The following is a 23,153-nucleotide window of genomic DNA, read 5'->3' as shown; positions in this document are numbered from 1 at the left end:
GTTAGAGTGGGATGACAGTAGATAACTGTAGGTTACAGTTGATGACAGTAGATGACTTTAGGTGATGGTAGGTTAGAGTGGGATGACAGTAGATAACTGTAGGTTACAGTTGATGACAGTAGATGACTTTAGGTGATGGTAGGTTAGAGTGGAATGACAGTAGATAACTGTAGTTTACAGTTGGATGACAGTAGACGACTTTAGGTGATTGTAGGTTAGAGTGGGACGACAGTAGATAACTGTAGGTTACAGTTGATGACAGTAGATGACTTTAGGTGATTGTAGGTTAGAGTGGGATGACAGTAGATAACTGTAGTTTACAGATGGATGACAGTACAGTAGATGACTTTAGGTGATTGTAGGTTAGAGTGGGACGACAGTAGATAACTGTAGTTTACAGTTGATGACAGTAGATGACTTTAGGTGATTGTAGGTTAGAGTGGGATGACAGTAGATAACTGTAGTTTACAGATGGATGACAGTAGATGACTTTAGGTGATGGTGGGTTAGAGTGGGACGACAGTAGATAACTGTAGTTTACAGATGGATGACAGTAGATGACTTTAGGTGATGGTGGGTTAGAGTGGGACGACAGTAGATAACTGTAGTTTACAGTTGATGACAGTAGATGACTTTAGGTGATGGTAGGTTAGAGTGGAACGACAGTAGATAACTGTAGTTTACAGTTGATGACAGTAGATCACTTTAGGTGATTGTAGGTTAGAGTGGGACGACAGTAGATAACTGTAGTTTACAGATGATGACAGTAGATGACTTTAGGTGATGGTGGGTTAGAGTGGAACGACAGTAGATAACTGTAGTTTACAGATGATGACAGTAGATGACTTTAGGTGATGGTGGGTTAGAGTGGAACGACAGTAGATAACTGTAGTTTACAGTTGATGACAGTAGATGACTTTAGGTGATGGTGGGTTAGAGTGGGACGACAGTAGATAACTGTAGTTTACAGTTGGATGACAGCAGATGACTTTAGGTGATGGTAGGTTAGAGTGGGATGACAGTAGATAACTGTAGTTTACAGTTGATGACAGTAGATGACTTTAGGTGATTGTAGGTTAGAGTGGGATGACAGTAGATAACTGTAGTTTACAGTTGATGACAGTAGATGACTTTAGGTGATGGTAGGTTAGAGTGGGATGACAGTAGATAACTGTTGTTTACAGTTGATGACAGTAGATGACTTTAGGTGATGGTAGGTTAGAGTGGGATGACAGTAGATAACTGTAGTTTACAGTTGATGACAGTAGATGACGATAGGTTACACAGTTGATGACCACTGTAGATGATCGTCTTTGTCTGTAAATTACTGAAGATGACTATGGATTGGATGACAGTAGGTGATAGTAGGTTACAGAGGGTGACATGATGATAATGAATGTTGGTTACCTCTTCCCCCGTGCTTCCGGTAAAATTAAAATTGCGACCCACACCTGTTGTGCATTTCTAGTTTCGACATCTGTGTAGTTGCAAATGACGGACGAAATAGAAGAAGAATCTCTTCTTAAAAAGATAATTTCTCAATGCATTGAATGCAAACAGAATGAATTGAATTTATCATCTTTATGTTTCAATGTGAGGAAACTTCCGGATGATGTATTTTATCGATTTTCTTTGGAGAATCTGGCCAAGATTACGGGATTGAATTTTGATTTCAACGATTTGCAAGAATTACCTGAAAGTATTTTGACCTTGAAAAACATCAAAAAGTTTTCTGCTGTCGGTAACTGTTTAACTACCATTTCGTCAGGTTTTGGAAAGTTTGTAAATCTTGAAGAAATACGGTTGAACGAGAACTGTCTTTGTGCTTACCTGTAAGTCTCGGCAGTTTATGTAATTTGAAAACATTATCTTTGATTGCCAACGATTTGATTACTTTACCGAATGAATGTTTAAGCGGGCTGTCGAAACTTGAGGAATTATATTTGGATGAGAACGTTTTACAAGAATTGCCTGAGAACATTGGTTGTTTGAGGGCCCTACGAATATTAGATATAAGCGAGAATAAATTGATTTCATTGCCAGATAGTTTTGGTGAATTGGATCATTTAGAGGTCTTGAATCTGAGTAGGAATAATATTAGTGTTTTGCCTGAGTCCTTTGGTTTTTTGAGTAAGCTTCGGAAGGTTGATCTCAGTGACAATGATATTGCCAAATTACCAGAGGAGTTTAAATCAGCGCCAAGGTTAGAAAGTTTGTATTTCGACAATAATGTAGTTGGTGTGCTGCCTGCATGGTTTGGTAAACTGTCGAACATTTTGAATTTATCATTAAAAGACAATAAGTTACAAGGCTGTCCATTGCCTGAGTTATTTCCTAAAGTTTCTGATAAAACTTTAAAAAAATTGGAAGTTGGAGGCAATGCCATTTCACAACTGCCATCAGCATTTGGCGAACTCGGACAGCTTGAAGAGTTACATCTTGGTAGTACAATATGTGAGTTAGAAAGGCGTAATTTTCAAAATGGAAATAGGATACGTGAACTTCCAGAAAGCTTTAGCAAGCTACACTCCATTAATAAACTTTATCTTGATGAAAATCAGCTGATAAAGTTACCATGTAGGTTTGGAGATCTTCATAATTTGACTTGGATCGATCTCGGGCAAAATCTTTTGACATATCTTCCTGACAGCTTTTGCTGTTTGGTTTTACTAGAATATTGTCAGCTATCAAAGAACCAATTGAAAAGCTTACCTGAAAATTTTGGCAGACTTGAAAGCTTGAAGGATCTAAGATTGGATTATAACTTGTTAGAAGATCTACCCGAATCATGCTGTAATCTTAAAGCCCTTCATACTTTGGATTTATTCAGTAACAAACTGACAAAAGTTCCAAAGTGGCTTTCAAAGTTGACCTCTTTAAAACGACTGGATTTAGACAAGAACAATTTCCACTTAAAACTCAGGGACATTCCTCACATTACTTCTGAGGGATCTAAATATGCCAAAAGAGATCCAAAACTCATTAATAATTGGCGTGGAAAGATGAGAGCAGATAAAGTGAGAGCAGATGTTATTGTTATAAAACAAGAGGAAAACGATGAGGATTCGGAAGAAGAAATTGAGCTCCCTGCTACATATAATGAACATGTACTTGCTGCTGCTATGAGAAGGGGTTTATCAATATGGAGGTCACATGATGGTGAGATACATTTAGAAGTGTTTTAATGTTAGAAACTGAGTAAATTTGAAATGGTAACCATGGTGAAGTCTTGGTGACCATGGAGAACTTTAGGTAACCATGGAGAACTATAGGTAACCATTGAGAACTATAGGTAACCATGGAGAACTATAGGTAACCATGGAGAATTATAGGTAACCATGGAGAACTATAGGTAACCATGGAGAACTTGAGGTAACCATGGGGAACTGCAGGTAACCATGGAGAACTATAGGTAACCATGGAGAACTATAGGTAACTATGGTGAACTATAGGTAACCATGGAGAACTATAGGTAACCATGGAGAACTATAGGTAACCATGGAGAACTATAGGTAATCATGGAGAATTATAGGTAACCATGGAGAGTTATAGGTAACCATGGAGAACTATAGGCAACCAAGTAAGAGTACAAATATCTACAAATTTATGATATTGATTTTATCAGGACCCAGTGAAAGAAACTCCCCGATATGGGAGGATGATATGGTATTTAATGTGTACGAAGATACTTATGATGATACAATGACAGATTATGGATTTTATGTTAAAATGGGTGATCATGGAAAAGGTATTGTATTACAGGTATATTTTATTTGTTGGTTGTGAAACTCATTTCACTATTGGTATTTTTTATATATTTAGATAATGAAGATGATTGTGAAGATTGGGACAAAGAAATTAATGAGTTGTGGGGTAAATCATCTCCAACAAACTTGACATTTCCACTGAAATGTGGTGTGAACGTGTCAGATGTTCAAATTGAAAAACGAGATGAATTCTTGACTACTCTTTCTGCTTATCCACCAGCAACTCAAGCCTACTCTTGGACCGCAACTTATAACTCTTTGGCCTTGAAAAATGTACAGTGTAATTCAACTCAAACCACAACTTTTTCTGCCATTTCATCACATGGACAGTTTGATGATGCATGATTCAGAAAATACTGATAGTTACAACTTTGTGTGAGTAATAAATATCTATGCTATACGATAAGCTTTCTATAAACTTGACTGTGCATCGCACCCACAGATCGCACCTGGCTTTAGTGAATATCTCTTTCAAGTAATGTTCACCTTTCACCACCCCCCGTATTTACTTAATCTATAAACATCTGCCAGGGGTTGTGTCTAAATTAACGGTATCAAATCCAACATGGCGGACGAAAGTCACGGCGGAGTTTCTACCTATAAATTACGAAGTTTTACGGAAGCCGATCAAGTTAATTGCATTTTAAACTCCATCTCTATTGACTGTGAAAGTTTACAAAAGACTGAACGTGCTCTGCAGGACCTAAGAGGTAAATTTGCGCTGAAAAGTTACTACTGCATGTCAGTGATGTCGAAATCATGTCATTGTCTTTAATGTAAAAATCCTCTTTCTTGAAGAAATTTTGGATAGATACCAAGAACAACCGCATTTATTAGATCCTCATCTTGGTAAGATTATCAGTATTTGAATGAATTCTTACTCGTGTTTAATTGATCTAACTAAACATTAAATATCTAAAGCTTGTTTTTAAGATTCGTTCATAAGCCAGTTACTCATCGCTGCCCAGGATTCATCGAACACAATAGCGTCTTCTCAAGCATTCAAATATTTGTATTTATTTACAAAGGTTTGCCTTTTTAGCTCCTAACACTTATTCAACATTGAAAAATATTCATGTTGTTTAAAATTCGAGGCAGTGATGAAAAATTTTGTCATAACATGTAGGTACGTGGTCACAAATATATTGTCCGACTATTTCCTCATGAAGTTAAAGATGTCGAGTCAGTTCTAGCTTTATTACAGAAACAAAATCCATCAGATCACAGCGTAAGGTTTCTTCTTAATACTCTCATTTGAAAATGTTTTTTAACATGTTGTGATATGAAGGCGATGGGTATAACGAGAGATATGGCGAGAGATGGAGACGTTTGGCGTAGAAAAATTCATGGACTGGTCAACCCCCCTGGCGGGGATTAATACTGGCCGGTATACAAATGTTGTTTGTTGTGTTTGTTTGTTTATTTCAATAGACCTGGGAAGCCAGATACATATTGTTGTTATGGCTATCCATTGTATGTATGGTGCCATTTGATATGACTAAATTTGATGGAGGTAAATCTGCGGATAAGGATTGCAAATCCATCACTGAGAGAATTATAGATGTTGCAAAGGTATTGAAGTTATTGAGAAATGAAATATATGTAGAGAAAGTTTGCCTAGAAATTAATCCTTATTTCTGGCGTCAAAAATATCCATCCTTATCCCTAGGTGTATCTTAATGTTGCTGATAAATGTCAAGATGCAGCTGCACTAGTGATAGCAAAGTGAGAACTTCATGTAAGAGTATCTGAAGATTGTGCAATCTTTCACTATGAGAAACTTCATTTAAGATTTGTAACAAGACCTGATGTAAAGATACATTACCTTCCCGAGTTTTTGTCATGGTGCCTTAAAGATCTACCACTAATTGATGGTGACTACGGAATGGTGGATATCTAATTTATTTTCTCTGTCTTCACAAAATCTATCTTAATAACCATTGCAGGAACCTCCCAAAATGGCATTAATTTAATGACAGGAATTTTAAGCACATTGGCTTTGGTCTTCAAGCATGGAAGAAGAGAAGACTTGAAGCTTCATGGTAATTTTCACATGTCCCATTTTGTTGTTTGTTGATTTTACTTTAAAAAAGACAATCTTGGTTACTTTACAAATATCATTGTTTTAGCGAGAAGTGTTCACGAGGTCATCAATTCTTGTGATATTCTCAATATGAAGAACAGTTTATTGAGAAAGCTTTACATCAAGTTAATTCAAGTGTGTCTAATCATGCCATCATTCACGTTTTTTGCAAAGTTCAACTTAATATTTTTGTGGTTTGTATTGTGGTGTTGTAGCGTCTTGGTCTGACATTTCTCAAGCCACGACTTGCTTCATGGAGGTATTAATTTTTCATATACATATTTAGTGAAATTGTTGTGCAAGATCCTGCTTTGAATCCTTACATGATCCTAAATAGCATTGATCTTAACTGCATTCATACAGGATCATACATGATCGTACAGGATCATACATGATCTGAGTTATACGATTTTGTTGGATCTTATGCGATCCTTCATTATCATACAGGATCATACATGATCTTGGTTATAAGATTTTGTTGGATCTTATGCGATCCTTCATTATCATACAAGATCACACAGGATAATACATGATCTTGGTTATACAATTTTGTTGGATCTTATGCAATCCTTCGTTATCATACAGGATCTTGTTTACATAATTTTGTAGAATAATACAGGATCCACAACTCAGAATTTTCTAAAGGGGTTGTGAATGTCACAAACATTGAATTTATTAACAAAAATATTGTCATCTTTGTGTTTTAACGAATGAAGATGTCATTGCATTAGTAGAAGGATTTTTATGGTCAATTTATTTACAGATGTGCTGAAATATCTCCATGTGAAGTGTTATTTTGTACATCCCTAAATTTTATGTACATGTAGGTACAAGAGGGGAACAAGATCATTGATCCACAATCTTGTCAAATCTGATCAGGTAGCCGCCTTTTTATAAGATCTGTTATGAAAAGCGGTTTGAAAGCTTGGTGGTTAAACATTTGATATTTTTTTATAGTTTGGGACGGTTATAACGGAAAAACAAAGTTTTCCCACGAAGGACGATGTAAGAGCATTCTTAAAGATGATATGAAAAAAGCACGTAACATATTTCACGCAAAATGATAAATCTATTCTACTTTTTAGGAGTACGAACAAACAATTGATGTTCTTGAAGATATCGAGGAAATTATTGGTATTAAACTATCTCCAGTTTAACGCAATAAGCTTCGTTTTACAATTATATGTTTTACTTTAATTCTTTCCGATGAAAAACACAGATTGCTTTGATTTATTTATGACTGTGTTTAATAACTGTTAGTTCTTTTAGTGAATTTGGTTTACCGTTGCGTGTTTTTCTCTTTATCATCCCTACGGACTGTATTTCATCTCCATAAAGTAAATGGTTTGAACCCGGGAGTATCGTTACATGTTTGTAAATGTAGATCGTCCAGGTTGGTATAGTCCTGAGAAGGACTGTTTTTAATGTTGTTGACTGACGTTTCGACAACCTTAGCGGTAGTCATTTTCAGACTCTAAAGATGACATTTTGATGAAGATGACATTTGACTCTGAAGATGACTACCGCTAAGGTTGTCGAAACGTCAGTCAACAACAACAAAACAGTCCTTCTCAGGACTATACCAACCTGGACGATCTACATTTACAAACATGTATTTCATCTCCATTACGCAAAGAGTGTTATTTATTTTTGTTCTTATTAGGGACTTTGCTAGCTGGTTTGAAGGAAATAGATACAATTGTGAGATGGTCTGCGGCTAAAGGGTTAGCTTTCGTAACTTCTAGCTTGAGTAATGTCGTCTTCTCCTAAAAATTGTCTTCTTATCAGTGTTGGAAGAATAACAGGAAGACTTCCTAAGGATCTCGCTGATGATGTGACTACTGCCGTTCTTGAATTATTCAGGTTGAGCACTTGTCTTTACTGAGAATTTTTTTTGCATCGAACTGTTTTGTTTTCTGCACGGCTTTTGAAGGTATTTCTGGTTGATTTTTAGTTTTAATTTTTTGTAGTCCTCTGGAATCACACTGCGCTTGGCATGGAGGTACTTAGTGTTATACAGTTAAAGTATGAATCGCTGGAATATATAATACCGTCCGATGTTTATGCAGTATTTTTTGTAATTTTTTATTGAAGGATGTTTAGCCTTAGCTGAACTCGGTCGAAGAGGTTTGCTACTGCCTCGTCGTCTTTCGGAAGGTGAGCAATCTTTATATCACTATGATTTGATGGCGTTGCTAAACGTTACAGCGATGAAACGGAATACAACGTTCTTTTCAGTTATTCCCGTCGTCACTAAAGCGTTGTTGTACGATGAGAAAATAGGAGCAATAAGTGTTGGTATGAATGGAAAATAATTTATTGTATGTTTGCCCATCCACTGGAAATCAACAAAATAATTTCTTCATCACCTTAAATTATACATCATAATGAATAAGCTCAGATAATCAAAGTATTTTGTCGCTTTCACAACATTGCATTCCTAAAAGAAGTGAAAGATGTTTACTGTATTTTCACCAGCTTATGCATACCGTCTCCGAGGTGTTCCTAAGCAAGTGCAAACACGAAAAACATCTTCTATTAATTTCTTTTGTAAAATAACAATGTTAGACTAACCACGCCACATGTTTTATTGTTTTTCTTTTATAATTTAGGATCAAATGTAAGAGATTCAGCATGTTACGTATGTTGGTCGTTTGCTCGAGCTTATGATCCAAGTGAAATCAAACCGTATGTTGAAGATATTGCCAGGTAGGAGAAATGGTATAGCTTGTTATCCCTCTGTAACACTTGTTATCCATCCCTCTGTAACACTTGTTATCCATCCCTCTGTAACACTTGTTATCCATCCCTCTGTAACACTTGTTATCCCTCTGTAACACTTGTTATCCATCCCTCTGTAACACTTGTTATCCATCCCTCTGTAACACTTGTTATCCATCCCTAACACTTGTTATCCATCCCTCTGTAACACTTGTTATCCATCCCTCTGTAACACTTGTTATCCATCCCTCTGTAACACTTGTTATCCATCCCTCTGTAACACTTGTTATCCATTCCTCTGTACTTGTTATCCATCCCTCTGTAACACTAGTTATCCATCCCTCTGTAACACTTGTTATCCTTGTTATCCCTATGTAACACTTGTTATCCCTCTGTAACACTTGTTATCCCTCGGTTACATTGTTATACTATAGTAACGCTTGTTATCTCTCGATTACACTTGTTATCGCTCTGTAACACTGGTTATCATTTAACAATACTTGTGTCTTCTTCCAGAGCTCTGATGATAGCTACATTATTTGATCGCGATATAAACTGTCGGCGAGCGGCTTCGGTATGATTTTTTACTGATAATCTTTATCTTTCGTCGCTTACACACAAGCCGCTGACATATTTCTGCTCCCACGCACCGGATGCCCTAGCTGCATCATTTCAGCTCATTTTTTGTGGAAATATTGAACCAAACGAACAAAAAATTTGCTGCATATTTATTTTCACGGGACAGACAAAGTTTTGAAGCAAAGTTAATGGGAGAGTGGAGCTCCTCTTTAACGAGCAATTGAAAATAAATTTTCAACTTTATTCACCACTAGGCTGCTTTTCAAGAAAATGTTGGACGACAGGTAAACGGTTCGAGAACAAAATCCATATTATTTTTGTTGCGATGAAGACACACACTTCAATTTCGTCGTAACGACAGTAATGATCGATCTTTAGGGAACTCTTCCTCACGGTATAGATATATTGACAAAAACAGATTACTATGAAGTTGGTAAAAGAAAAAATGCGTATCTCAATTTAAGGTAATAACTACTACATTTCATTATGATTTGTGATTTAAAAATCATCGAAATATATGATGAATAATTTTTGTTTAGTGTTTATGTCTCTCAATATAAAGAATATCGCGAATCATTAATTGACCATTTGTACAAAATCAAACTGGGCCACTGGGATATGTAAGTGTTTAATAGTGAATTTTTGCCATGATTATTCTATCTTTCCTTCGCCTTTACGTTTGTGAATATCTAGTCTTAGTTACGCACGTATTTAATTCCTTTTTAGCGCCATAAGAGAACTTGTTTCTAAAGCTTTATTTAATCTTACTCCTCAAGATCCACTTGTAATGACTCGTAAAGGTTTGGTATCCTGTCATCCGTTTACGTCATATTTTTACTAACATTACGTCATACTTTTTTACTAACATTACGTCATATTTTTTACTAACATTACGTCATACTTTTTACTAACATTACGTCATATTTTTTACTAACATTACGTCATACTTTTTACTAACATTACGTCACAGTTTTTACCAACATTACGTCATACTTTTTTACTAACATTACGTCATACTTTTTACTGACATTACGTCATACTTTTATTAAATTTCTTCCATTATCTTAGTTCTGCCATCAATCCTACAACAAATCCTCGATTTTGATATCCACGTGAGACACGGGAGTATTTTGTGTGCTGCCGAGCTCACGCATGCTCTGTACGGCTATGCTTTAAACAGCAACAGGTTGGTGCATTGTGGGATATACACAAAAAAGACAAAAATTTTTGCGGCTTGTTAAGATATGTATTTTTTACGGTACTTTGGAGATCTGTTACATGTAAGTCGACCGATTTTAATTTCTTATTTTTAACTAGAGCTCTACTGGCTTAAAATATTATAAGTTTATAAGTAATATATTTTTGGAAGCACAAGAAATTAAAAAAGTGAAAACTGCCTCTTCATAATCTTAAAAATATTTTCCAATGATCCCATGGTTTGTCACATTTCCATCCTTGTACGATCAACACCATTGTAGTCCTTCATCTTTGTGTTGCGATTGATATGCATGTTGTTTACAGGACCTTAATGGATATATTGGGTCATGATTGTCATTATGAATTGGAGAGTATGATTTCAAAGGTTGGAAGAATACGATCAAATATTTCCAGTGTAATGTTCGTGTTTCCACTATGAAGTTGATGTTTCCACTATGAAATTGATGTTTCCCTTGTTTCGTTTTGTTTTCTTAGCTTACAGACTCGAACTTCTTTAGGTAATGTTCGCAATAGAATTGAAATATTCAAAAGTCACTTGTATTTCATGTTATCTATAATACTATAACTTTGATTTTTATTACAGAGGACATGGCGGTGAATTATTGAGACCAGCTGGTATGATACTTCATGTTAAACAAAGTATTTTGTACATCTTGCTTTGACTGTTTTTTTGTCTCTTACTTAGCGTGTCTTTTTATCCAAAAAATGTCTTTGTCGAAATTTAAATGCACGAATCCACAAACTGTTGGTAAGAAAGTGGTTTTTTACAGCGACATGGTATTTTAAAATGACTAAATTTTCATTTTTGTCTTTTGTTAGGTATTTGGCGAAACACGATTGATGAAAACATCAACGGTTCACAAAGAACAACTCAAGTTAGTGGCTAAGCGAGTAAAGTGTCTTTAAATTCTTCTTTAAGAGACAGGATTTTAACTGATTTTAGGAGAAAGCAGTTGCCGCTCTTCGACATTTTACGGAAAATTTTTATCAACTACCAGATGGTACAGCCGATGAAAATGCACAAGGTTAGCTTTCCACGTTAATCTTTCATCATCCTCCGATGTTCCTTACGATTTTCCTCACATTATCCTCCGATGTTCCTTATGATTTTCCTTTCATTATCCTCCGATGTTCCTTATGATTTTTCTTTCATTATCCTCCGATGTTCCTTATGATTTTTCTCATTATCCTCCGATGTTCCTTATGATTTTCTTTCATTATCCTCCGATGTTCCTTATGATTTTTCTTTCATTATCCTCCGATGTTCCTTATGATTTTTCTTTCATTATCCTTCGATGTTCCTTATGATTTTCCCCACAATATCCTCCGATGTTCCTTATGATTTTTCCCACAATATCCTCCTATGTTTCTTATGATTTTTCTTTCATTATCCTTCGATGTTCCATACGATTTTTCTCACATTATCCTCCGATGTTCCTTATGATTTTTCTCACATTATCCTCCGATGTTCCTTATCACAATTCATCTCACAATATCCTCTGATGTTTCTTATGATTTTTCTCACTTCATCCTCCGATGTTCCCTATGATTATTTATTTAGAATCGTTGATCAGCACGTATGTGGAGAAATTAAAACATTCATCAGGAACGACAAGGTTTTTTTGAAATTACAGGAATTGTTTTTAAACCATACAAACGTTTTCGTCATATTTCTCCGGTTTATTCATTGCTTTTCTTCCAGGAAGGATTCTCTTTGGCGCTAGGAGTACTACCAAGATTTATGTTGAAAGGCTGTCTTTTAAAGGTTTTCTATTTTTGAAATCTTAGGGGCGGATTACATGAGCCCTGTAGCCGGGATTCGGCGAAGCGTTAAATCATTTTGGTAAATGGAAAAGATTGAATAATTCACAACAAAAAACTTATTTGAGCAATTTCTCTATGCTCTGACTTTTCAAATTCACACAACCTTCAAAACGAAAACAAATAATTTAGGCTGATTTGAAAATTACTACTGAAATGGCTTATGACGCTTAAGAAAAGGTTGTAAGTTTTGCGCTTGAAGTTTTTACTCCTTTCGAAGGCTCAAAATCATTTCACGCCTTGCTGAATCCCGGTTACCAGGCTCGTGTGAACAGCCATTAATATGAGTAAAATGTTGTATGACTTTACATTGACTGACAGAATTTAAACTTTGATGTCAGGTGCTTGATGCTTTACTACAAGTTAGTGAAATAGTTGAAAAAGATCCTGGAAAATTTGCTCAATCTAGAGCGGACGCTCTTCATTCGCTCGCAAGGTAAAGTACTTAGTCGTCTTATTTTCTCCTCCTCTCGTGTCCCTTCTTTGGCACAACCTTACCAACACTTGTGAGTTAGTTGATACAATTTTTATAAACAATGCTGGTTTAGTATTTTACAGACAGTTGGTATAGCAAAAAATGGAGATGCAAATCATGTTATTAATGAAACCACGTTGGCAAGATTTTATGAATGTTGTTTTAATTCGATGAAAGACTACACAATTGATAGCAGAGGGACGTTGGTTCATGGTAATATGATTTTATCAATATTGAAGTTTCCATTAGAGATATTTTATGATGTACTAGTATCATACAAGTGAATGGCTTTTCTTCAATTGAGCAACATTTCCAAGTGTTTAAATCAGGCTATCCAAACACTGTAACATCATTGAGTTAAGTTTTTATAAAATAACATCAAATCGTACACATTCTCAAACATGTTTAGTCGGCCTTATCCAAACACTGGTATTGACCAATCAGATCACGCGTTACATATATATATATATATATAAGTTTGAAAATTTGTAATCCAGGCATTGAATATGCTCATTCTGATCTCAAACAACGAGTCGAAAGCTCAATAAACAATCATTTAAAATCGGAGAAACGTTTTATATATATATATATATATATATTTACATTTATATTTCTTTAGGTGTCGTAAAGCTGCAATGACATGTCTTCTTAAACTCACTTTACTTGTTGTACAAACAAATCCGGAACTTTTAACAAAAGAAACGTTAGTATACAACTAGTGTACCTTAAATATCCCTTCGTACTCCTATAATACACCCTGTTTTGCTCACATATTCATATCCATGTATGAAGATGCGCTCGAATGATGTGTTACCTGCTGAAACAATGTTGCGAGAAGATCGACGACACGCGGGCTCATGCTGGTCACGTGATGTTGACGCTGATTCACAATGAAACGTAACTGGAGATTTTTGAATCTGTTGATAAAACTTACAAATTGTGGTCACGGTGTTTTTGGAAATGTTTTGTTTTCATCCCAATATCCTTGTCTTTTGTGTCGTGTTTTTTTTCTTATCTTCTTCGCATTTTATTTCAGACCGAAAATTCCTCATATCAGTGAACACATGTTGTTATGTGATATATTTCCAAGGTGGACCTTTTCATTACAGAAAAATCCTTGAAAAAAGCTTTTTGATTATTTTTTTTCCGCTTCAAGATCGAGTTATTGTGATTTCTCCTCAGGGAAGACTGCGAAAATCTTAACTGGAGTGCTGCTGGCGAAGTTTTCCAGAAGATTTCCAAACTTTTGGATATCCCCTGTTATCAATACTTCATCCTCAGTGGGATCATATTGAGTGCTGGTGGTCTGAGCGAGTCCTTGGTGAGTGTGCTGAGGGCTGGTTTTTTGTACAAAGATGTTTTAAGTAGAAATATGTTTAGGTTTTATTCAAATGACGTAAAAAAAGACAGCGTTTGTTTGAAACTTCGCAGTATGCTTTAAACCAGGGGTCTCCAAACTACGGCCCGCGGGCCAGATGCGGCTCGTTGTGCCTCTCAATCCGGCCCGTAGAGACATTTAAGGAAAAAAAAATATTAAACAAAATAAACTTTGTGCAAAAATTTCACGTTATGACGCAAGCCAACTTGCAAGAGTGGCTTACATCAATTTTTTTCCCAACTTCCTACTTCCGTTTCAAGCGCATTGCGAAATTTAAAAAGCTGAAGGATAACGTGGAAATTTTTTATATTTCAATGCTTCATAATGAAAGTTCATGTGGCCCTCTGGCTGTAAAGTTTGGAGACCCCTGCTTAAAACCGTTGCTTACTGATGTCGACGATATATTTTTCAATAACTTTCTAGATACGTCAAGGAAGGCAGTCTTTGGAAAGCTTTCTAGAAAGGTTAAGCCGGCAAACAGTAAAGGATTGTAGTATTATTGTTTAGTATTCCTTTTTTCTAACTTAATGTAAGTTTCATTTTTCTTTAGTGATGCAAGACTCGTAATATTTGCAGAGAATATTTTAAAACTGTTCAAGGAATACGAAAAGAACGATAGGTAGAGCTTGATGATTTTGTGTTTCGTCGCAGATTTTATGCTGAATTTGTTTCAAAATTTGGAATTGGCGTCAAAATTGAATGTTGTTTGTGATTTTAGAGTCATTATTCCTTTATTCAAAGTACTCGATCATCTTCTTTCCATTGGAAGTCTCGCTTTCTTATCGCAAACGGAAAGGTCTGTGATTAATTTTGATATATTCATCCAAAGTCATATTCTTGTAATGATCACAGTTCTCTAGATTATTGAACCTTTTTGCTGCTTACAAACTTTGTGCTGCTTACAAACTTTGTCCTGCTTACAAACTTTGTGCTGCTTATAAACTTTGTTTAGTAATCACATCCCCGAAAAATTTTTTGAATTGACTCAAAGTGAGATTACGAAGATTTCTGATGCCAGAAAGATCATTATTAGCATAAATGTGTCATGTGACCACCTTTATCACCTGAATCACCTGACGTTATCATCTGACCATTTTATCACCTGACTACTTACATTTGTCACCTGACCACCTACATTATCACCTGACCACCTACATTATCACCTACCATTATCACCTGACCACCTACATTATCACTGACCACCTACATTATCACCTGACCACCTACATTATTACCTGACCACCTACATTATCACCTGACCACAACCTACATTATCACCTGACTACCTACATTATCATCTGACCATTTATCACCTGCACCTGACCACCATTATCACCTGACCACCTACATTATCATGACCTGCCTACATTATCACCTGACCACCTACATTATCATCAGACCACCTACATTATCATCTGACCTGACCACCTACATTATCACCTGTACACCTGACCACCTACATTATCATTTGACCACCTACATTATCACCTGACCACCTACATTATCGAGATCATATGTTCTGCCAAAGTTTTATGCATGTTTTATTACTCTGTATGACTCACGTTAAATGTTTTCGTTTCTTAAATAGAAATGATAAACTTTATTTTTGTACTTTTTTTATTCTATATTCATAGCTTCAGTGGTCTACTACAGTTTCCTGGTAATGCACGACAGCGAGCTTTGAAACGTCTTCTTATTTTTCTATGTCACAAATATCCAAGGGTAAGTTTGAAAATGACAAATGCCTGTATTCTCAAGGCAAAAGCTCGCTCGCACTCATTGAGTGAGATACAGAAATCGTGCTCTCACTAATCAATGGCAAACTCTTTTTTCATCAATGGTATTTGCCGAGATTTTTCTTAAAATATTTCAAATGAACAAATCAGTGCAGTGAAAATACCGTCATGAAATGTTTCTGACGTGATTTTAAAGCCGCGCGCACTCATTAAGTGTATTTTAAGGCGAATGTACATATAATACATGTGTTCTTGAAATCTGTTCTTACGAGGTTTTACTATTGCATATTATGATACATTAGGTACGCAAAACTGCTGCCGACTCTCTGTACATGGCTTTAATAACATATGATGACATCATTGATGACGATAAACAAGATGAAGTATTTCAAATACTTAGTGAAGCCCAATGGTATACATACACGATGTTTGTTTGTGTTCAATATTAGTAAAACGGATTCCATTTTTATTGTTTCATAATCTAGGGAGGACGATGATATCAATGATATACGAGCACAAAGAAATAGTTTATGTCATCTTCTTGATGTTCCTGTTCCCGTTATGAAGGTGCGATTGATTACGTATGTTGTTCAGTTGCAGACTAGATTACACTATTATACCTATGTTGATTGCAAAGAAGCGGCGCGAGGATCTGGGAACGAGAACGAGGCCTCTTTTTAGTCTCTTACAGTTTGTATTGTAAGGTCTTTATATGGGAGACTAGCAATGCTGCAGAACTAAATTTATCAGATGGGGGCTGTCTTGACGAAGCTGAAGCCATGAAATTATGAAAAATGACCCATTTCAAAGGTAGAAGGGGCTCCTCCCCAAGCGCCCCACTTCTACAGCACTGGAGACTAGAGAGATATAGCAGCGTGCGTACCACTTAATGAAGTACTTTTTCTTGGCGTCAATAAATTTTGTCATTCTAAAGTATATGTGTGATGAGGTGTATGTTCGTAAGAAGTTATGAACTCCCCTACGCAGGACCTGGCTTTTAACCCTGTCTCACGGGCCACGCAATATCGATAATTGAGTGCGGGGCATATTCATATAATCGCATGTTTTATTTCGTGTCAATCCATCACCACAATTGATTTCAATAGAAGCTACTCAAGTAGAATATGCACATATGAATATTCCCCCCCTCCTCTCAATTATCGACCTTACGCTGTCCCTGTGTCTATACCTGACTATTCAATAACGTAATTATGTATAAGCAAGGAGGCATTCTATATTAATTTAATAGTTCACATCAAAAGGAAAAGCCAAGAAAGATTCGTCCGCCAACAATGATCCTCTCTCCAGTTATAAAGGTAAATGAAGACTTTTTCTTCAATTTTTAAGGCACTTAGGGTAAAAAAATTCTCACAAATTGTTATTTTTAGATCTAGTCAGCAGAGTTGATTATTAACAACGTCGCGTTTTCATGTTTTTTCCCGACACTTTTGTAAAAGGTATTTATTCTTATTGTTATTTGAAGGTAAATTAATTAAAATTATTACATAATCCTCAATCATAGAATTATTTTCTACAAAAGCACATTTTGTACAGTGGTTTAGTCAGCCCACTTAATCCTGCCATTCAATTTTTTGCTCCAGTTCAACTCAATGAAAATCAATAGATTTTTTAAGAAAAGAATAATGGTGACTTTCTAAAGTTTTAAATAACACGACTAAAACTTATTGGTTGAATATGCCACTGCTTGTCAGTGCTGCCACTTGTAGGGGAAATCCCCTACTGTAGGGGGATTTAGATGGTCGTAGGGGGAGGTAGGGGGGAAATAAGTTTTGGTAGAGGAAATGTGCATATACGGAGTGGCAGCACTGCTGTTTGTTTACATTCTGTGGACTTTTGAATCTTTCCATGCCTCCATATTTCCTTGTAAAAGTGCAGCATATGCCATATCATAGATTTCTTCAGGTGTGAAACCCACAACTACTGTCTTCTTGACATTAATTCCATGTCTTGCTGCGAGTATTTTCACCTTTTCTTTTATTTCATTTGGTTTGGCATACTTAAAGTCTGAAATATCACCCTTATTCATCTCCTAAATTGTACAAAACATGAGCATGAAAGAGGTATTTCTTTTGTTGATTTTTGAATCTTCTTACCTCACTCCAACCAAATGCTTCGACATTGCAAGCAATTTCTATGGCTCCTTCATGCCTAAATGCCATTGTTTGTACTCCTTTTAAACCCCCAGAGCTTGTTCCACGGACAGCCTGAGCAATTTCATGACCTATTGCCAAATTTTTTGTTTCCATAGTAACATTACAATTCATTACATATGGACTTGCACCTATCCCAGTCAATCCATACCGTGATGTTGGTGGTTGACCATGATCATAGTTCAAATTATCCCACTTTAAACCCTGTTTACCCTTATACCAGCTTACTTCTTTTCTACGCTCAACTAATCCTCTTAGATTTGGCCTGTCTGCATAACCAAACCAAAAAATGCTAGTTCCCGGGACTTCATCCACTAACCGGTTTCCAATCTTCCGAGCAATCTCGCCACATCGGCTCAGTGATACCGAAGGTATTAATGGATAAATGGGTATAAGGTCAACAGATCCTAACCTCGGGTGCTCTCCTTCATGAAGTTTCAAGTTGATGTGATTATATGCTTCCTTGCAAGCATTTATGACAGAATTTTGGATTTGGTCCAATGTTGCAACTATTGTCAACACAGATCTATTGTAGTCATTGTCCGAGAAGATGTTTAATACCGTAGATTGACATTTGAACTCTCCCACGTATGGTGATTTATTGCCTATACCAGCAGCCTTTGCAACTTTTTCAATTACATGGTGTTGGCGACCCTCGGATATGTTAAGCAAACACACAGCAAGCTGTGACATCATTTGGAAAAAATGACAACTGACCTCTTTTAAATTCGTTGAATTTATATAAATTAATGATTTACTACAGATGAAGACTATAAGACTTTGAGTACACCATTGCCTGAGAAGGATGTTCATGAAAGACTGGGACGAGGAAGGATTTTGACAATGTGAAACGTCGGTACTAAATAGTCAGCGGTCGTACATCTACATTTGTTATAATTTAGCGTTCATTTTTGTTTTAAAAAGCAATTTTCTTCAAACCTCTTTCGACATTGAGGATGATTATTTTGCCAATTCATTAACATGTGTGATGCTATTGCGGTTCAATGATGACTTCAATTCGCTTGAAGCTAATGTTTGAGCGTCTGTCTGTGAACACAGCTCAACAATGTTGGATGTTAGTGGACTTGAACACGTGTAAATATGTACGAGATCTTGAATATGTTATTGTGAAGAAATTCTTTGATTGCAAAGATACTGTGGTGAATTTATACTTGGAGGATTTCCTTCTACCATCATTGGAAAAAATTAATGTAATAAGAGAAAATGATGTGATAAGGTAAAAAATCAAAACTAGTATTTTACTTAATCATAACTTTTCGTTGTCACTTGTCATCGTTGAAATGTTGAAAAAAACTGTGAGTTCTGAAACGATAGCCTACCTAGATATGCTGCTGTGTTGTCGTTGTTAATTTTTATAATCAACTTGTTTACTCACAAATTGTTCAGTTGAAACTTTGTGTAATTGTACGAAAAGTGATTTTTTGACCCGATACAGTGTAACAGTGAGTGCATGGCTTTAGTAAAAATGACAGAAACATCAATATTCACATTTATGTATGAGCAAAATAATACTAAAGCACACTTGGACTTGCCACAAAGTCATGCCAATAAAAAATTAAATGTCCAAATCAAAGTTTTGCTTGTAATGTGTGGTTATTCCCTGCAAGTGAAAGGCAGCAAAAATACATCAAAGATTTAATGTTCTACATTGTTCATTTTTTATGTTACAGAGTTGTAGAGGAAAATATTCGTTTGTCTCCTAAGAAAGAAAAGAAAAAAAGTTGTTTGTGAGTTTCCTATTTTGCTCATTGATTGATTAGTTAATTTGCATTTATATTGAATATGATAAAGAAATAAGATAAACTATTGTAAAAAACTGATTGTAGAACTTTATTTTATGACCTTGACAACTGGAGCTGATTTCAGTGGGGGGGATGACAACTGGAGCTGATTTCAGTGGGGGGGGAATGACAACTGGAGCTGATTTCAGTGGGGGATGACAACTGGAACTGATTTCAGTGGGGGATGACAACTGGAACTGATTTCAGTGGGGGATGACAACTGGAGCTGATTTCAGGGGTGTACAACTGGCTTTGGGATGTTACCAGTATGCCCACTTGTGCATGAAACTTTTTCATGTTATTTGTACGGTGGTTGTGGTACACGAAGATGATTTGAAATGTTCAAAATTTTTAGTTCTTCAAGTGAATGATTTTGGTTCCATTTCATTCATTGATTTGTTCCACGAGTTTTTGCTCCTTTTCTTTCTTTTTTAAGTTTCATCCAGTTATTGCTTACAATACAATAGAATGATCAACATCATTGCTTGTAACCTGAGCTACTTTGTTTTGTGGTTTTTGTAAATGTTTTAATGCGTTTCTCCAAACGAGTATTCAATATCATTATTCCTTGCAGTAATCAAAATATGTGAGAAGAATAGCATTATTCAACAAAAAGAATGATAGCATAATGCTATAACCAACAACTACAAACAATAATGACCATATAGAATTATGCTATCATTCTTTTTGTTTAATAACATTCCAACTATTTAATTTTATGATAATAGCATTATTTATTGAAAAAAAATGTTTGTGTATAAGCAAAATCTTTTAAATACTATAGAACTGAAAGTCCATTTTTTTGCACACTTAATCCAACTTTTGTTGTTGTTTTATGTATTTATTATAAAATCTCTAGCTAAGTATGTGCATTAAACAGTTTTTCAGTGTATATTATGAAGTCTATAAACCATTCTGTTAATCCCATTGGAAGCCAGCCATTTTCTAAGGTTATCCAAAACAGAATTTGCTGCAGTTTTGAAAAAAGCGAAAGAATTTCTTGAAACTGCCAGGGTGGTGTAGTCTGCAAATTGTCTATGCTTAGATTTATCAAGGCATTGAGGCAACTCGTTAATATACAAAAAAAAAAGAATTGTAGTGCATAATTTCCTTACCATTGTTTTCAAGAAAAAGAAAGAATGACAAGGACTCAAATAATCAAGCTAAAAAAGCAAAAAAGTCATCAGTTGGCTCGGAGAATGGTGTAAACAATGCCCAACAACACTCAAACGTCGCCAAAAATTTGTTGACTAATGAGATTTGTAATAAAAAAAGTAAGAATGTTGATAATTCCACCAAAGATAGCGCTAAAGGCAGTGTTGTTGTCAAGCAAAACAAGGAAAAAGCAAAAAAGAGAAAGAAGAAAGTTGGTAATAAAACTATTGCAGAGAAAATCAATGGTTTCTGGAGTAATTTGGTGTCTATTGGAAATCATCAAAATTCAAACAGTACTGAGAATATAGGTGAAGATTTGCCAATCATAAAACCCACCGGTAATATTGCAAATGTGAATGGAACACAGGGGGGGGATGATGAATTCAATAAGAGAAGAAAGAAAAATCTCGAAATGATAATATTTTATCGTCAAAAGAAAATTCTAAGAGAAAAAATCATTGTAATGATGTAAATAGTTCATCATCAAAGACAAATCAAGGAAATCACATCAGATTTAATGATGATGAGAATGATGAAGAAGCCATATCGTCTGTTGATGAAACATCAGTCAACAACCCTATTTTACCCTTAATTCATCCGCGTGTCCTATCCATAAGAGGAGACGAAATTCCCACATCAAAAAAGAGCCTTGACATATCTCCTATCACAGATAAACATGCATCCACTGCTGCTGATTTCAACACGGTTTGTGAGAGAAATGCACATAGGAAAAAGGAGAGTAAACGAAAGGACTCGTACACAAACAAAAGTATTGTTTTGGAGAGTACAAGAGTTGAAAAAGACCTTGAAGTTGAAAGAATACCACTGCAGGTTGCCGTACAGTGTTTTGGATCTAAGAAGTGAATTTTTGGATCGCATATCTCGATTAAAATTTACTTTGCTTTGCAGAGTACGACAACGGCTGAGAATAGAGAAAAGGACTTTACAATACATCCGCTTTTACAAGGACCGCCAAGAGTTGGTGATTTTGTTGCTTATAAGGTGCGAACGTATTTTTATTTAATTAATTGTTCGTCTGAAGTTATAGAATTTGTATTGACTTTAAAAGATAAAGATATTTTGAATACACAAAATCAAGACTATCATGTTGAAATAGGTTAATAATGATTGAATGGCAAACAGTTTACAAAAATGATAAGTGCCGTATTTGCGTTTTAGATGATAGAACTTTCACAAAGTTATACACCTGAGGTATCCAAATACAAGGTATCTTTTGGTTTAACAACAAACTTTTTCAACATTAACATATGATAGCTGAAACTTAAAAGCTTCTTTCTTTCTAAAATTTAGCAAGGAAAAGTATTATCCTATGATTCTATGACCAACCAGTTAAAACTGAAACTAACGAAAGATTCTCTTGAGAAACCAAGAGGTAAAAACCACATATTTTGTTATGTTGCAAAAGTAAGACTGTATTTCTGTTGTTGATGTTTGCAATGAATAGCGAACAAGACTAGTCTCATGTTTATCATTTTTATTATTTTAAAGGTGATGGCCACATTAGTTATAAGTTCGAAATTTTTGAAAACGACGAAGAGGAAGTTTCAGACAAAGAAAAACAGGATGTCAACGACGAGGTAAGAAGAATCAAATTTTCCTGTCTCAAATTATGGTATTATTATTTTTTAATTTATTTGAGGTTGAAATCCAATGGACATCAATGATAGACCCTAGATTGATCTCAAACACTTAGATCAAATGTCCGAGTCATCGTTGACATTTTTGATGAAATACAATGAAGTTTTGCAGGGACGATGGCCGTGCTAAATGCAAAAATAATAACGACTTTATTATCAAAACAAGCACAAAAACAATTCACTATAGCGTCCAATACCATCAAAATTTTGTAAATGATTTTAACACGCTATATATATTGTTATAATTACTATTATATGATTAAATGATATTGAGCATAGACATTAAAAATCAAGTGATGTTAATTTACTTGCCTGTCGACTTCCTGTTTCGAGATAAAACTTTGAGCGATACATTTTCATGTAAATATTGCTGTAAATGTGTATTTAAATCTTTAGCTGTAGCTTTAACGTCAAAGGAATTTACTGAGCTTTATTTTTTCGATGTTTACCGATTATTTGGGCGCTAGAAATCTTTTTTTTTGATTTGATATAACTGTTCACGCAGGTTTTAATAAAACTTTGTAATGCTCTTCGATGGTGTTTGGCTTATATACTTTGGAAAATAACAATTCCCCATCGTTTGCATGTG

At 35.4% G+C, this 23,153-nt stretch overlaps 4 protein-coding genes across 4 annotated transcripts; 3 read left to right on the top strand and 1 right to left on the bottom strand.

Annotated features, from left to right (window-relative positions):
* The first annotated feature begins 1,454 nt into the window (after positions 1–1,454).
* Positions 1,455–4,173, top strand: LOC124448333 (leucine-rich repeat protein SHOC-2-like). The gene is given in 4 exon segments (XM_046999341.1): positions 1,455–1,819; positions 1,822–3,159; positions 3,626–3,748; positions 3,823–4,173. Coding segments are annotated over 4 exon segments (2,079 nt in total). The 5' UTR covers positions 1,455–1,491; the 3' UTR covers positions 4,113–4,173.
* Positions 4,174–4,325: 152 nt separating this feature from the next.
* Positions 4,326–19,100, top strand: LOC124448306 (tubulin-specific chaperone D-like). The gene is given in 50 exon segments (XM_046999318.1): positions 4,326–4,477; positions 4,566–4,616; positions 4,701–4,795; positions 4,894–4,995; positions 5,199–5,339; positions 5,437–5,492; positions 5,559–5,641; positions 5,714–5,809; positions 5,897–5,985; positions 6,066–6,109; positions 6,678–6,729; positions 6,808–6,855; positions 6,936–6,984; positions 7,514–7,574; positions 7,639–7,713; positions 7,821–7,852; positions 7,945–8,007; positions 8,089–8,148; positions 8,463–8,559; positions 9,088–9,145; positions 9,405–9,434; positions 9,529–9,614; positions 9,690–9,770; positions 9,877–9,950; positions 10,219–10,336; positions 10,672–10,732; positions 10,843–10,865; positions 10,952–10,983; positions 11,054–11,116; positions 11,188–11,243; positions 11,312–11,393; positions 11,930–11,985; positions 12,071–12,133; positions 12,531–12,625; positions 12,738–12,859; positions 12,862–12,877; positions 13,284–13,367; positions 13,457–13,561; positions 13,701–13,754; positions 13,847–13,985; positions 14,466–14,506; positions 14,593–14,661; positions 14,761–14,838; positions 14,995–15,084; positions 15,677–15,764; positions 16,081–16,190; positions 16,264–16,345; positions 17,028–17,094; positions 17,167–17,235; positions 18,208–19,100. Coding segments are annotated over 49 exon segments (3,588 nt in total). The 5' UTR covers positions 4,326–4,332; the 3' UTR covers positions 17,193–17,235; positions 18,208–19,100.
* On the bottom strand, positions 17,203–18,645 carry LOC124448307 (glutamate formimidoyltransferase-like). Its single transcript, XM_046999319.1, has 2 exons — positions 17,893–18,645; positions 17,203–17,828 (listed from the first exon to the last, which is right to left on the bottom strand). The coding sequence occupies exons 1-2, from the start codon at positions 18,643–18,645 to the stop codon at positions 17,616–17,618; spliced, it is 966 nt and encodes a 321-aa protein (XP_046855275.1). The 3' UTR covers positions 17,203–17,615.
* Positions 18,957–23,096, top strand: LOC124449312 (coilin-like). Its single transcript, XM_047000245.1, has 9 exons — positions 18,957–19,186; positions 19,641–19,697; positions 20,880–21,244; positions 21,298–21,737; positions 21,816–21,908; positions 22,086–22,133; positions 22,218–22,299; positions 22,416–22,504; positions 22,567–23,096. The coding sequence occupies exons 1-9, from the start codon at positions 18,957–18,959 to the stop codon at positions 22,618–22,620; spliced, it is 1,458 nt and encodes a 485-aa protein (XP_046856201.1). The 3' UTR covers positions 22,621–23,096.
* Positions 23,097–23,153: the final 57 nt, after the last annotated feature.

Source organism: Xenia sp. Carnegie-2017, unplaced genomic scaffold, assembly GCF_021976095.1.
Source record: "Xenia sp. Carnegie-2017 unplaced genomic scaffold, XeniaSp_v1 HiC_scaffold_23, whole genome shotgun sequence".
Taxonomy (NCBI): Eukaryota; Metazoa; Cnidaria; class Anthozoa; order Malacalcyonacea; family Xeniidae; genus Xenia; species Xenia sp. Carnegie-2017.
This window is presented reverse-complemented; position numbering and strand designations above follow the sequence as displayed.

Bases quoted from the DNA above. Each gene is read 5' to 3' on its own strand.
- LOC124449312 (XM_047000245.1), top strand. From the start codon at position 18,957: ATGACTTCAATTCGCTTGAAGCTAATGTTTGAGCGTCTGTCTGTGAAC. The intron at 21,909-22,085 runs GTGCGAACGTAT...TTTGCGTTTTAG, and splicing joins GTGATTTTGTTGCTTATAAG to ATGATAGAACTTTCACAAAG. The intron at 22,300-22,415 runs GTAAAAACCACA...ATTATTTTAAAG, and splicing joins TTCTCTTGAGAAACCAAGAG to GTGATGGCCACATTAGTTAT.
- LOC124448307 (XM_046999319.1), bottom strand. From the start codon at position 18,645: ATGATGTCACAGCTTGCTGTGTGTTTGCTTAACATATCCGAGGGTCGC. The intron at 17,829-17,892 runs GTAAGAAGATTC...TGTACAATTTAG, and splicing joins AAGCATTTGGTTGGAGTGAG to GAGATGAATAAGGGTGATAT.